The sequence below is a fragment of the Anabrus simplex genome, chromosome X (genome assembly GCF_040414725.1).
Source record: "Anabrus simplex isolate iqAnaSimp1 chromosome X, ASM4041472v1, whole genome shotgun sequence".
Taxonomy (NCBI): Eukaryota; Metazoa; Arthropoda; class Insecta; order Orthoptera; family Tettigoniidae; genus Anabrus; species Anabrus simplex.
The window spans coordinates 164,895,485-164,910,550 of NC_090279.1; the positions used below are offsets into that span (position 1 = coordinate 164,895,485).

Below are 15,066 nucleotides of genomic sequence, written 5' to 3' on the forward strand. Positions count from 1 at the left end.
AGATGAGTGTACAATTTCAGCCAACACATACATTCCGTACCTCGCTCTGAATGACTGTGCCGATACAACTTCAAAGATAGTGTTCTATGCAGTAGAACAAAAATGTAACCCATAACCCGTTCCTAAAGCTTAAAACTGTAAATGTTTGAAGCTCCTGTTTTTACAGCTAGATGTGGTTCCTAACGTAGCAGGGCCGGGATTAAAAATATGTTTTAAAGCCGAGTGCCTCCTCCTGACGCAGGAGTTTAAATCGTAAGAATTTGTTTTACGACCGGTTGCCCTTCCTGACGCGAGATTTTAAATCACAAGAATCCGTTTTACAACAGGATGCCCTTCTAGGATTTTAAAAAGCAGTATCTAGCCTCTTACATCATACACTATTGTTTTACGGTACGACCGGTTGCCCTTCCTGACGCGAGATTTTAAATCACAAGAATCTGTCTTACAACTGGATGCTCTCCTAGGATTTTAAATGGCAGTATCTAGCCTCTTACAGCATACAGTATTGTTTTCGACCGGTTGCCCTTCCTGACGTCAAAGAACTGGGATTAAGAATCTGTTTTACAACTAGATGCTCTTTTTAACACGAGAATCGGGGTTTTACAGCTAGATGCTCTTCTTAGTGCAGGAACTAAGATTTTAAATAGCTGTATCACGAACTATTGTTTTACTGCCGGATGCCCTTCCTGACGCAAAACTAAGATTTTAAATCGCAATAATTTGTTTTAAGACTAGTTGCCCTTCCTGACGCAAAACTGGCCGTATCTAGCCTCTTACATCATACACTATTGTTTTCGACCAGTTGCCCTTCCTGACGTTAAAGAACTGGGATTAAGAATCTGTTTTACAACTAGATGCTCTTTTTAACACGAGAATCAGGGTTTTACAGCTAGATGCACTTCTTAGATTTTAAATCGCTGAATCATGAACTATTGTTTTACAGCCGGATGCCCTTCCTGACGCAAAACTAAGATTTTAAATCGCAAGAATTTGTTTTAAGACTAGTTGCCCTTCCTGACGCAAAACTGGCAGTATCTAGCCTCTTACATCATACACTATTGTTTTCGACTGGTTGCTCTTCCTGACGTCAGAGAACTGGGATTAAGAATCTGTTTTACAACTAGATGCTCTTTTAACACGAGAATCGGGGATTTACAGCTAGATGCACTTCTTAGATTTTAAATCGCTGTATCACGAACTATTGTTTTACAGCCGGATGCCCTTCCTGACGCAAAACTAAGATTTTAAATCAGAAGAATTTGTTTTAAGACTAGTTGCCCTTCCTGACGCAAAACTGGCAGTATCTAGCCTCTTACATCATACACTATTGTTTTCGACTGGTTGCTCTTCCTGACGTCAAAGAACTGGGATTAATAATCTGTTTTACAACTAGATGCTCTTTTTAACACGAGAATCGGGGTTTTACAGCTAGATGCTCTTCTTAGATTTTATAAAAAGCAGTATCTAGCCTCTTACATCATACACTATTGTTTCACGGTATGGCCGGTTGCCCTTCCTGACGCTGAAAGACCGGGATTTAGCCAGTTACCCTTCCTGATACAACAAGACTCGGATTTTTTTTTTAGACTGCACTTGGCTATAAATAGCCACACGAAATTATTATATAGAAAGAGAATTGCTGGGCGGATGACGGCTGACGCGAGAATGCGGCACGGTGCTCTATAGTTTAAAGATGGCGGATGACAGCTGACGCAAGAGGGCAGCACGGTGTTCTGTAGTTTAAAGATGGTGATGACAGCGCATAGGTTTGTTTCCAAACAGGAGAATGTAGAATTTGCCGCCGCCACATTTCAAAGGTATCTAGCTAAAGACGGCAGCACTGTGCTCTCTTGATTAAAGATGGCGGATGATAGCTAACAGAACTTTTCAAATTGCTCGCTACTATGTGCTTAAGGTAGTAGCCATAAAGAGGGCAGCACGGTGTTCTGTAGATTAAAGATGGCGGATGACAGCTGATGAAATTGCTCGCATGATAGCAGCACGGTGCTCTGTTGATTAAAGATGGCGGATGACAGCTGTCAAAAAAGCACATGGCTTTGTTTCCAAACAAGAGCACGTGGAATTTGCCGCCACCACATTTCAAAGGTATGTAGCTAAAGAGGGCAGCACTGTGCTCTGTTGATTAAAGATGGCGGATGATAGCTAACAGAACTTTTCAAATTGCCCGCTACTACGTGCTTAAGGTAGTAGCCATAAAGAGGGCAGCACGGTGTTCTGTAGATTAAAGATGGCGGATGACAGCTGATGAAATTGCCCGCATGATAGCAGCACGGTGCTCTGTTGATTAAAGATGGCGGATGACAGCTGTCAAAAAAGCACATGGCTTTGTTTCCAAACAAGAGCACGTGGAATTTGCCGCCACCACATTTCAAAGGTATGTAGCTAAAGAGGGCAGCACTGTGCTCTGTTGATTAAAGATGGCGGATGATAGCTAACAGAACTTTTCAAATTGCCCGCTACTACGTGCTTAAGGTAGTAGCCATAAAGAGGGCAGCACGGTGTTCTGTAGATTAAAGATGGCGGATGACAGCTGATGAAATTGCCCGCATGATAGCAGCACGGTGCTCTGTTGATTAAAGATGGCGGATGACAGCTGTCAAAAAAGCACATGGCTTTGTTTCCAAACAAGAGCACGTGGAATTTACCGCCACCACATTTCAAAGGTGGGTAGCTAAAGAGGGGCAGCACGGTGATTAAAGATGGCGGTTGACAGCTGTCAAAAAAGCGCGTGAGTTTGTTTCCAAACAAGAGCATGTAGAATTTGCCGCCACCACATAGAGGACAGCACGGTGCTCAAAGATGACTGCTGTCACGTGGAATTGTCTACCACCACAGGTATCTAGCTAAAGAGGGCAGCACGGTGCTCAAAGATGGCTGCTGTCAAAAAGCATTTTTCAAATTATCCGCCACCACATTTCAAAGGTAAGTAGCTAAAGAGGGCAGCACGGTGTTCTGTAGATTAAAGATGGCGAATGACAGCTGCACGTGGAAGGTAAGTAGCTAAAGAGGGCAGCACTGTGCTCTACAGAATAAAGATGGCGGATGTCAGCTGCACGTGGATTTGTTTATCTCACGCTAGTGAGGTTAAGTTGGTAGCACTAAGGTTTAGGCCCGCCAAGATGGCAGCACTGCCGATGACAGGTGACGAATTTTACATCTACTACGATAAAGAGGGCAGCACAGTGCTCTGTGGTTTAAAGGTGGCGGATGGCAGCTGTCAAAAATAGCACGTGGTTGTCAAAAAGCACGTGGCTTTGTTTACCACGCGCTAGTTAGGTTAAGTTGGTACTACTGAGGTTTAGGCCCGTCAAGATGGCAGTACTGAGGTTAGCGATGCGTTGTTGTCTGTCAAAAAGCACGTGGCTGTCAAAAACACGTGGCTTTGTTTATCTCGCGCTAGTTAGGTTAAGTTGGCACTACTGAGGTTTAGGCCCGTCAAGATCTCAGTACTGAGGTTAGCGATGCGTTGTTGTCGATAACAGCCGTCAAAAAGCACGTGGCTTTGTTTACAAATTCAAATTTCCTGCGGGTGGTGGAGGAGGCCTCTGGGAGGCCTCTGGCTGTGGTGGTGGTGGTGGAGGAGGCATCTGGGAGGCCTCTGGCTGTGGTGGTGGTGGAGGTGGCCTCTGGGAGCCCGGTGGCGGTGGCGGCGGCAGAACTGTCCAATTATACTACTGTTAGGCATATAAGAGGTACTGAAAATGTTGTAGCAGACGGACTAAGCCGTATGTTTTCGAATGATGTAGAGCCCCTTGAACAGGTTCATAGTTCTTCACCTCCCGAGTCCATACTACCTGAGGTTAATGCCATTCTGACTGATGATCCCATGTTATTTAGGGATATTGAAAAATATCAACGTGAAGATCCAGTGCTGGCTCTCATTATGGAAACCCTTTCTTCTGGGGAACATGCCGTCCCTTATGTATTGAGGAATGGTGTTCTATGTTGCCCGTCGGGGCATGATAAGATGGTGAAAGTAGTGGTTCCAGCGGTTCTTGTGCCCATGATCTTTAAGTACTATTATGAAACCCCATTGGGGGAAGGGGGCATTTAGGCATCTTCAAAACTCGTGAAAAGATCCGTGAAAGGTTCATCTGGAAAGGTATGGACGGTGAAATTCGTGAACTAGTAAAGGCTTGTAAATCTTGCTTGCTTAGTAAACCCACCATGTCCACCAAGTTAGGCCTATTGTCTTCTCATCAAGCATCGTGCCCAATGGAACGTCTGTATATCGACTACGTCGGACCCTTCCCCCAGTCAAAGGGGAATGCCAACAAATTCGTCCTGGTGTGTGTAGACGGCTTCACTAGATTCTCATGGTTGTTTCCGACTAAGCTGGCTACCGCTCAGTCCACCATTTCCTGTTTAAATTCTATCTTTGCTTCTTTTGGTCCGTGTCAATATATTGTGTCCGATAATGCGAAAGCTTTCACATCCAATCTCTTTCGTAAATTTTGTTTCGATCTAGCTATCTCTCATGTAACAACTTCTGCTTACTATCCTCAACCATCTCTGGCTGAACGGGTCAATCGTAATCTGAGGTCGGCGCTGATTGCATATCATCATGAAGATCATTCTAGGTGGGACACGACCTTGCATTGGTTAGCTTTTGCTTTGAATTCGGCGGTTCATGAATCTCATAAGTTTACTCCAGCTTCCTTGATGTTCAAGTTTGTTCCCAACACGCCGCTCTCTAACCTTTGGTCTCTTAGTGATATTCTACCTGAGACAATAGACCCGGATAACATTAAATATCTTTGGAAGAAGGCTAATGCCAATCTTAAAGTGTCTCATGAAAAGGTTAGGGAAAGATATGACGGTGGACAGAGACCCACCAGTTTGAAGGTAGGCGACCAGGTTATGGTCAAGAATTTTGTTCCCGCGGGCAAGCTTTCCCCCAGATTTCATGGACCGTGTGTCATTTTAGATTTCCTTACCCCGGTGACCATGTGACTAAGCAATCCAGCCACCGAGAGGATCTTTAGGGTTCACCTGTCGCAGGTAAAACCTGTGTAATTTCAGTGCTAACTTGCTCCGTATAATTATGAAATAAATCTGAAGGTTATATTTTTGGTTTCATTTTGAGGCCTTCTGCCCTTGGAATTATGTTCTTTGTTTTTAAATATTCATTGTACAACCTCCCCCGCCAGTTAAACTGCTGTCCTGTCCACCTAGGTCATTACCAAGCTCCCGTCTCCTGCTCAAAACACACCAGTGGCTAATTAAAATGAAATAAAAACTTCAACGCCGCTGGCCCCTCAGCCTCACCACAAAGACTGTACCCTAAAATCATTATGGTCCAACAAAATTCTGCCGCCGAGATCTTAATGTTTCAGTGCCCCCGCAGCCGTGCGGCGCCGTACCGCCACTGTGGTGGAGTACGGGCCCGCTCTACTCCAGTGAGGTCAACCAGTGTACGGCGAGTCGGAGCCCTCCTTCCGGCCAAGGCTGATGTGCGGCGCACCACCTGCTAACTGCCTGCGGACTGTAAACAATCGCCGCGTGTGCGGCGTGCTTCACCACCACTACCCCTCTCATAGTAGCGGGAGAGGTGTATCTCAGAGTACTTGAGGGGTCCGAGCGAACTCCTCTGGACACAAGCAGCGGCGGCTGGTCTGGCCGTCAAAGTAATCAGCAACTAATGCACTTATTCAGCTACATGGACATTCCATATCCACAATTACGGCGTTTTTGGATTCAACATCAACATCTGGTGGACTTGAAATTTTTTTTTCAATTCTTCCAAGAATTAAAGTTTTCCTTTGGAATTCAACTACTACAACCATAGAGACCTTTCATCAAAAGCTACTACTAAGAAATTCCAAAACTTCTGAGACCTTCGACTACTGCAAAATTAGATTTCTCTCTTCTAAATTCTGCAACTCATCAGCAAAACTTGGACCTTTTTGTAACAAATTTTGTTTTCTTCTGTGTCACCCCTTGGAAGGACTTTTGGTGGGGGGGGGGGGGGAGGTCTGTACCAGGTGGTACACCTCCACGCCGCGAATTCAAATATTGCGCCAGTTTAAACTCCTCTACAGGAGAAGTTTGGAACCTTGAAAACTGAACTAATTCTATTTCTTAAAAGATGTCACTACTGTAAATTTGGTACTCTTGTAGTGTTCTGAACTGTGTCTATTTTGATTTGTATTTGTTTGCTCTGTAGCAAGAAGTGTGGACATTCTCTTCTAGATAGCACTACTTAAGAACTATAATTGTGCACCCTAGTGCGAAGTGAAGGAACTGTTTTTTTTAAGAAATTTGGTATTCATAAGTTTGTTCTTTGTTAAATTTCTTTCAGTCATTTTTTGGGTTGGCAGTATAACCCTTCTCTTTCCGCTTGTTTTGAATTTAGCCAATCCCGAATTTCTCTAATTAATTTTTGACCAATAACGTATGTCTTCTCCGATATGGAGCAGTTGAGGGGGGTGTGGGTACTCATTCTTGAAAGGTCCCGAATGTTCCACGAGGGTATTTAAACTGCTGCTTTTCTTGTCTCGGTGTCACTTCATCGACATCTTGCTTAGTGTGTGATTATGTAGCAGGGGGCGGGAAGCGCCTCTTTCTTCGGGCAGCAGTTCATCCACAAGGTAATGGCCTTTTAATAACTTTAATTCTTGCTAGCTCTGCAGTTTAACCCTCGGGGCAGGTTCGAAACTTTTCTCATGTAACCTATCTTTAAAATGTAATAGACATTTGGTAAAATTTCGTCTCTTTAACTATAAATTGGGATAGAGAGTGCCTAACCCTCTCGAGCTCCCACTCATATTGTTTTGAGGTGACTACGTTTTCATAACCGTTTTTCTTCTCTTCGTAATGTAATAAAGTTTTCTTATCGTGTCACCTCCTTAGTATGGGATTAGCCCTTGCGTAAGCGGCCTAGTGCCAAGTAGGTTTCAAAGGTGTATTAGGAGTGCAAGCTTCGCCTCCATTCTATTTTGTATTATGGGCCAGTAACTTAACCTGATGTTTTATTTTCCTCATGTAAAGGCCCTGTAGGTTGGGTATCAAGTACCCCTGTTTCATGGTGCGCCTTAAGGGCAGATAGAAATGAAGTTTGTTGTAACCTTGGATAGGCTTGTAAAATTGAGAGCGGGTCTGCTCTTTCCCTCTTCACGTTGTAATTAGGAGCAAGTGCTCCTTGTACTTAGGGGTTTTCTGCCCTTTAGCTATTGTGGTGGTGAGCTGAGAGCTCAGAAATTAATCTTGGGGCTCGAAGCCCAAATCTTGTAACTATTGTAATTTCTTAAATTATTTTCCTGCTACTTGGTACCTGTTACTCTGTTGTTGTTATCTGTTGATTTTGAAAAGAAAATATAACCTTTGTTAAAATTTTAAATTAACTTTAATTTCGTACGTTGAGACCTATTCCACACAGCACCTTCTTTCACCTCTGCAAGTCCACAAAACATCGTAACAATAATAATAATAATGATAATAATAATAATGATAATAATAATAATAATACCGAGCTCGGTAGCTGCAGTCGCTTAAGTGCGGCCAGTATCCAGTATTCGGGAGATCGTGGGTTCGAACCCCACTGTCGGCAGCCCTGAAGATGGTTTTCCGTGGTTTCCCATTTTCACACCAGGCAAATGCTGGGGCTGTACCTTAATTAAGGCCACGGCCGCTTCCATCCCACTCCTAGCCCCTTCCAGCCTCATCGTCGCCATAAGACCTATCTGTGTCGGTGCGGCGTAAAGCAAATAACAAAAATAACAATAATAAAAAATATATATATGATATAATATAATATATTATTATTATTATTATTATTATCATTATTATTATTTACTATAAATCCTATAGAATTCATGGAGGGCCTAGTGAAAACGAGCAGTACATTAGATGCTCCACCGTTGCTGGTGATTTTGATTTTAAGAGGAAGTGCAACTAGATAATCATTCCTGATCAAATTAAATTAAGTGGAAAGTTAAATTAAAATAAAGCAAAATAATTTGTTCAACGAAGGAATTTCAAAATGAATTTCAAAATGCATTACAAAATAAAACATAATTGATTGTATTAAGCCAAAAACGTCACAAACAAAACAAAAGGGAACGTAAGTTACCTGAGGAACATAACACTTGAAATTTACACGCTGTTGATTAATCCACTCTCATACATAAAGCAAATGACGGGATCAACAGTAGTCGCGTCATCGGCTAGTGTGAGTTCTAGTGTCTCCTTGCAAGCCGGTGTTCCGTCTTAGGCGTACTCTGGGAGGATATAAGGGCCACGGTGAAGTCAGCACCACAATAACACACTGCGGGGGTCTTCCCTCTTAATGTGATAAGAGTGCGTAGATCGACCATCACCAGTCCTCAGCCTACAAAAAACTATGGTCTCTCTCCTTGAAGGCCGAAAAGAGGACCGCCACACGGCAGTTGTCTTCTTATTTGCTGTCAGCTTGTTGGGAGTTCGGGGTAACTAGCCACTCCGATTCCCAGGACGCCAAGATGATCCGATATAGCTGAGAACAAATATCCCTAGCAGGTACATTCACTGGTCTAGGAGGTAAAAGTGCCGCTTCCTTTGCAGCTTCATCCGCAAAATCATTTCCCGCAATCCCAACGTGGCTTGAAGCTGCGCGAAAGTGATTCTGGTGCCAATGGCTAGGTCATGAATCTACTGTACTAGTGGGTGTTGAGGGAAACAGGTGTCGATAGACTACGAGACGGTACACAGGAGAAAGTTATTTCTTACGTCACCCAATGCAAAACGCAGAGCTGCTAAGACGACAAAATCTCCGCAGTATGCACGCTACAGACACGAGGAGGTTCAATGAGATTCATCTTGTCTCTTAATACTTTTGAAACAAATGTATTCCGATTTTGGTCCAGTTGCTATCTTTCTCCTCAAATGGAAAGTAGTACAGTCTATTCCTTATGCAGGTTCGGTAAAGAAACGGACCATCGCTAATTCGGTATTATAATTGTTTTAAAGTACTAGGCGAATTGCGAGCCTCCGTGGCTCAGGTAACAGCGCGGTGGCCTCTCACCGCTGTGGTCCGTTGTTCAAATCCCGGTCACTTTTACCTCTTAGACCAGTGAATGTACCTGCTAGGGATATTTGTTCTCAGCCATGTCGGATCATCTTGGCGTCCTGGGAATCGGAGTGACTAGTTACCCCGAACTCCCAACAAGCTGAGAGCAATAAAGAAGTGCCAGACAAAGTGGAGGCGGGACAGGTTTTACTCCAGGCAGTGCTGTTTTCCTTGTCATCTTTCATTCCAGCAACACACTCTAATATCATTTCATTTCATTATCAGTCAGTCATACAATAATCGCCCCAGAGGAGTACGACTGCAATCAATCAATCAATCAATCAATCAATCAATCAATCAATCAATCAATCAATCAATCAATCAATCAATCAATACTGATCTGCATTTAGGGCAGTCGCCCAAGTGGCAAATTCCCTATCTGTAGTTGTCCTAGCCTTTTCTTAAATGATTTCAAAGAAATTAGAAATTTATTGAACATCTCCCTTGGTAAGTTATTCCAATCCCTAACTCCCCTTCCTATAAATGAGTATTTGCCCCAGTCTGTAATCTTGTATTCCAACTTTATCTTCATATTGTGATCTTTCCTAATTTTAAAGACGCCACTCAAACTTATTCGTCTACTGATGTCATTCTACGCCATCTCTCCGCTGACAGCTCGGAACATACCACTTAGTCGAGCTGGCTTCGGCAGCCGGCACAATTCCTATCCTCGCCGCTAGATGGGATTTCTTTCATTCCACCCCTGACCCGGACGAATGACTGGAAACAGGCTGTGGATGTTTTTTTTTCACTAGGCGAATTGTACCATGTCCAAAAATAAAATAGATTTGAAAATCATGAATGTTCTTCATTTCTATGGAATAGCAATTTTCGAAGCGTGGCGAAGGAAATGGTAAGTTAGCCATGTTTATGACGTCGCACATCACAGGGTTAATAGACCTATATCAGGCTACATAAAAGAAAGTCATCCATATTGTTGTACGACGTCACACACAAATAGACCGGGCTCGACAGCTGCAGTCGCTTAAGTGCGGCCAGTATCCAGTAATCGGGAGATAGTGGGTTCGAGCCCCACTGTCGGGATCCCTGAAGATGGTTTTCCGTGGTTTCCCATTTTCACACCAGGCAAGTGCTGGGTCTGTACCTTAATTAAGGCTACGGCCGCTTCCTTCCCGTTCCTAGCCCTTTCCTGTCCCATCGTCGCCATAAGACCTATCTGTGTCGGTGCGACGTAAATCAAATAGCAAAAAAAAACAAAACAAAAAAACACAAATAGCTAAATGTAAAAGTAGGCACTGAATATAAAACAGGATAAAGCGAGCGAGTTGGCCGTGCGGTTAGGGGCACGCAGCTGTGAGCTTGCATTCGGGAGATAGTGGGTTCGAACCCCACTGTCGGCTGCCCTGATGATGGTTTTCCATGGTTTATCATTTTCGTGCCAGACAAATGATGGAGCTGTATCTTAATTAAAGCCACGGTCGCTTCCATCCTTGTTAAATCTTGTCAAAGATTGTTCAACATTGCTGAAGGTTTGAAAAAGATTTGAAAAGATACGGCAAGGTTTGATAGCATTTTGTTTTAACATGAAGGAAAGGCAGTGTGATACATTCTTAAAAAGAAGAGAAACAATAAACCATAATTTACATGGGGAAAATGATGTGGTTTATCTTCAACATAATCTTTAAAATGTATTTACTGGCATTACGTCATTTGCAGTGGTTACGTTATATTGCATTATCTCTGTCGGTGCGACATAAAGTAAACTTGTAAAAGAAACAAGGTAAATGCTTTTTTTAAGCAATTAAATCTCACATATAATCCTCTACAATAATGTCGTAACACTAGAAAGTCGTACAGAAACACTGATAATCCGACACATTTAGAACAGTCCAATTTTTAACACTTGAAAACTTGGAACATTACTACTTATGATTTTCATACTTAACACTGTTAGAAACGACTCAGATTAAGAACATCACTTCAGTTCTACAGGCAGGAGAACAAGATTATTATTATTATTATTATTATTATTATTATTATTATTATTATTATTATTATTATTATTATTATTATTATTATTATTATTATTATTATTATTATTATTATTATTATTATTATTTAGTTTGTTTCTACCCATAAATGATCACATAAAGCAAATTATGATTTGTTGTTGTTATTTTTCTTGTTCTTCCCGAATTCTTTCATCATGTCGCTATGTTTAGCTCGACGTTCGTCAGTCCATTTTCTCCTAGAGCTGCTGGACTTACCTTCTGAATCAACTTTCCAAGTGTAGATCTAATGTCTGAATGCTTTGCGGTCTCCGATATCTGTAGGTGTGATGTTGGCGTTATTGAAATCAGTTTGGACTTGTTTGATCCAAACCGTTGTCGTCTTTAATGTTTGTGAGTAGATCAATATTTTCTCTGTTAGTCGCTTGTCATGTAGGCTCACGAAGTGTGCATAAAATTTCAATCCAGTCGTCGTTTACAGAAATTTGTTTCAATGTTTGAGCATTTTTCTGTGATCTTATGTGATTGTAAGATGATCTCTTCCATCTGTAATTTTTGGCCCAAGGATTTTTCAGATGATTTTCTTTTCAGCTTTCTTGATATTTTCGAGATCGCCTTGTAATTGAGATTTAAGGTCTGACTGGCTTAGAGTGTTTCAGGTTTGGCGACCGTCGTGTAATGTGGAGTTTTTGTATTAATGCTCATGCATTTGTTGTAGTAGATATTCTTCTTCTTCTTTATCTGTTCGGTTTTTCCCTCGGACTCAGCAAGGGATCCCACCTCTATTGCCTCAAGGGCAGTATCCTGCAGCTTCAGACTATGGATCGGGGGATACAACTGGGGAGGATGACCAGTACCTCACCCAGGCAGCCTCATCTGCTATGCTGAACAGGCGCCTTGCGGGGGGATGGGAAGATTGGAAAGGATAGACAAGGAAGAGGGAAGGAAGCGGCCGTGGCCTTAAGTTAGGTGCCATCCCGGCATTTGCCTGGAGGAGAATTGGGAAACCACGGAAAACCACTTCGAGGATGGCTGAGGTGGGAATCGAACCCACCTCTACTCAGTTTACCTCCCGAGGCTGAGTGGACCCCGTTCCAGCCCTCGAACCACTCTTCAAATTTCATGGCAGAGCCGGGAATCGAACCCGGACCTCCGGGTGGTGACAATTAATCACACTGACCACTACACCACAGAAGCGGATGTTGTAAATTTTAGCGGTTTATTATTATTATTATTATTATTATTATTATTATTATTATTATTATTATTATTAGCCCGCCCTGTGTTGTAGAGATAGTGTGCCTGTCTCTTATTCCAAGACCCTGGGTTCGTTCTCCGGCCAGTTCGAGGATTTTAATTCTGGACTGAAGAGTAGAATGGGTTCAATAGATACGACATTTTCTCAAACTCTTAGTTACAGGGAGAAAGCGCACTGTGAGAAGATGACGCTACTGACCTGGTTGCCATGGTTACAATCGTGTGGGAAACTGATGATGCAGATTTCAGATAGACCCGGAGCCCAAATATATATTCATCTGAATACCTATGATTATACTTTATATAGTTAATATAAGTAGCGGCGATTGGGAATTACAAGTGCGGGGGCAAAAAAAAAAATAATAATAATAATTACAGACAACAAATAGTACCGGGTTTTTGGGATGTAGCGGACGTGGTGGTGGGTGGGGTTATACATCAAAACTGAAGTCGGGCTGAGTGTCTCAGACGGTTGAGGCACTGGCCTTCTGACTCCAACATGGCAGGTTTGATCCTGGCTCAGTCTGGTGGTATTTGAAGGTGCTCAAATACGTCAGCCTATTGTCGGTAGATTTACTGGCACCTCGGCATCTCCGAAAACCGTACCAGAATTTAGAGGGACGTAAAGTCAATAACAATATTATAATTCAAAACTGAAGAAAATAAGCTACAAAATGGTAAGTTTTTATGCTTTCTCAACGAATTTCGACAGAGAGGAAAAGGTTGACAGTTTACCAATTTAAATGCGGTAATAATACATTTTTTGAGGTTTTGATTCAATACTACACAATAAAACTATCGCGAAAGGAACAATATTACACATTTATTACAATTAAAATGAAATACGGCGAGATAATACAGTTAAAAATAATTTAGTGCTTGACTATACACTAGTCCTCCTCTGCGGTGTAGTGGTTAGTGTGATCAGCAGCCATCCCCGGAGACTCTGGTTCGATTCCCGGCTCTGCCACGAAATTTGAAAAGTAGTACGAGGGCTGGAACGGGGTCCACTCAGCCTCGGGAGGTCAGCTGAGTAGAGTGGGGGGTTCGATTCCCTCCTCAGCCATCTTCGAAGTGGTTTTCCGTGGTTTCTCAATTCTCCTCCAGGCAAATGCCGGGATGGTACCTAACTTAAGGCCACGGCCGTTTCCTTCCCTCTTCCTTGTCTATCCCTTCCAATATTCCTATCCTCCGACAAGGCCCCTGTTCAGCATAGCAGGTGAGGCCACCTGGGCGAGGTACTGGTCGTTCTCCCGATTTGTATCCCCCGACCCAATGTCTCACGCTCCAGGACACTGCCCTTGAGGCGGTAGAGATGGGATTCCTCGCCGAGTCCGAGGGAAAAACCAACGCTGGAGGGTAAACAGATTAAGAAAGAAGAAGAAGAAGACTACACACTAAGAAACTAACATACACTACAGAGACTGCCAGACTGACGAATGCGCGCGGTAAGCGGGTGAATTAGACCTCAATTTCCATTACCTTAGCAAAAAAGGTATAAGATACCTCCATGGGCGCCCGTATGAGAGTTTCTAGAGGGGGGCGCAGACCTGGGGGTACGTAGTCATTTTAATATTTTGGAAGATTAATGGCGATTTCTATTCTGCAGTAGAATAACCCACGGTATCCCCTGCCTGTTGGTGGGGGACGGTACAACTGCTTTTACGTAATACTGACTTTTAAGTCATTTTCTTGACAGGAAAACTCGTGACTACACTAGATTTTTGCCTTTCCGTGAGAGCCAGAGAGGGGCCGCGGCCCCACCTTGCCTCCGGGTATGGGCGCCCTTGTATACCTCTGCTGCCTTTCCTCACAGCACACGCAAAGTCTCCACTACTTGCTGTAGCGCTATACAAATCGGTTCGACGGTTCGAACGATGTTTTGTGCATATTTCCGCTAACAATTGTGTTAATAATTAAAGAAAATAAAGGAAAGAATTTGATAATAAGACAGACAGGGCTTGTACAAATTGCTTTGTTCATTGATTCCTATAATTCCTACTTTCAGCGGGCTAAAATGGAATACAAATGTAACATTTTCTCAAAAAACGTTGGGGCGCCCCTCTAATCACTGCTACTGGTTAATGCAACTTAATGTAGGTTTCCATGCCTCGTCAAAGACATTTTCATCTCCTCTATTTCTAGTATTACTGTATCACGTGATTATGTTGGACTTTTTTCATAGTCACAGCCTTCTATACGTGCCGCTACTAGTTGTTCGTACTAATAGGAAATAAAGTAGTCAGTTTATCCATGGCCTTCTGTACTCACCTCTATCTTCTCAACCCTCCGTGCCAAAGCTACGACGTTCACTCCATTATCCAATAGCTGGTACGTTATCGCAGCTCCAATTCCGGAACTAGTTCCTGTAACAACTGCAATACGACCCTCCCAGCGCTGCATTGTATTAAAGAATGTTACAGCTGGGTGTTGATATAACTACTGAGAACTTGGTCTGCACAAAGCTCTTAAAAACTGACCATGACAATGCGATTTTCACACTCTCTCCACACGACCTTCAGATTGCTTCCTGCTTGACTCACACCATTACGGCTAGTCATGTTTCCTGCACTCGCTATTTTGAAAGTGTTAATTCAAGAGCTATGAGATGTTAAAGTTATGCCCGTGGTTCAGAACTTTATTTATTCGAATCCCGGACACATCGTTATCATCATCATCTGTTTACCCTCCAGGTTCGGTTTTTCCCTCGGACTCAGCGAGGGATGCCACCTCTACCGCCTCAAGGCCAGTGTCCTGGAGCTTCAGACTCTT

The 15,066-nt window shown here is 42.9% G+C and overlaps 1 protein-coding gene across 1 annotated transcript in view; it reads right to left on the reverse strand.

The window, feature by feature from the left end:
- LOC136886825 (farnesol dehydrogenase) overlaps window positions 1–14,736 on the reverse strand; it is a 67,569-nt gene extending 52,833 nt beyond the window's left edge. The window contains exon 1 of the mRNA XM_067159665.2: window positions 14,566–14,736. Coding sequence (XP_067015766.1) covers window positions 14,566–14,697 — 132 coding nt within the window. The 5' untranslated portion in view covers window positions 14,698–14,736. The remainder of the gene's footprint in view (window positions 1–14,565) is intronic.
- Window positions 14,737–15,066: the final 330 nt, after the last annotated feature.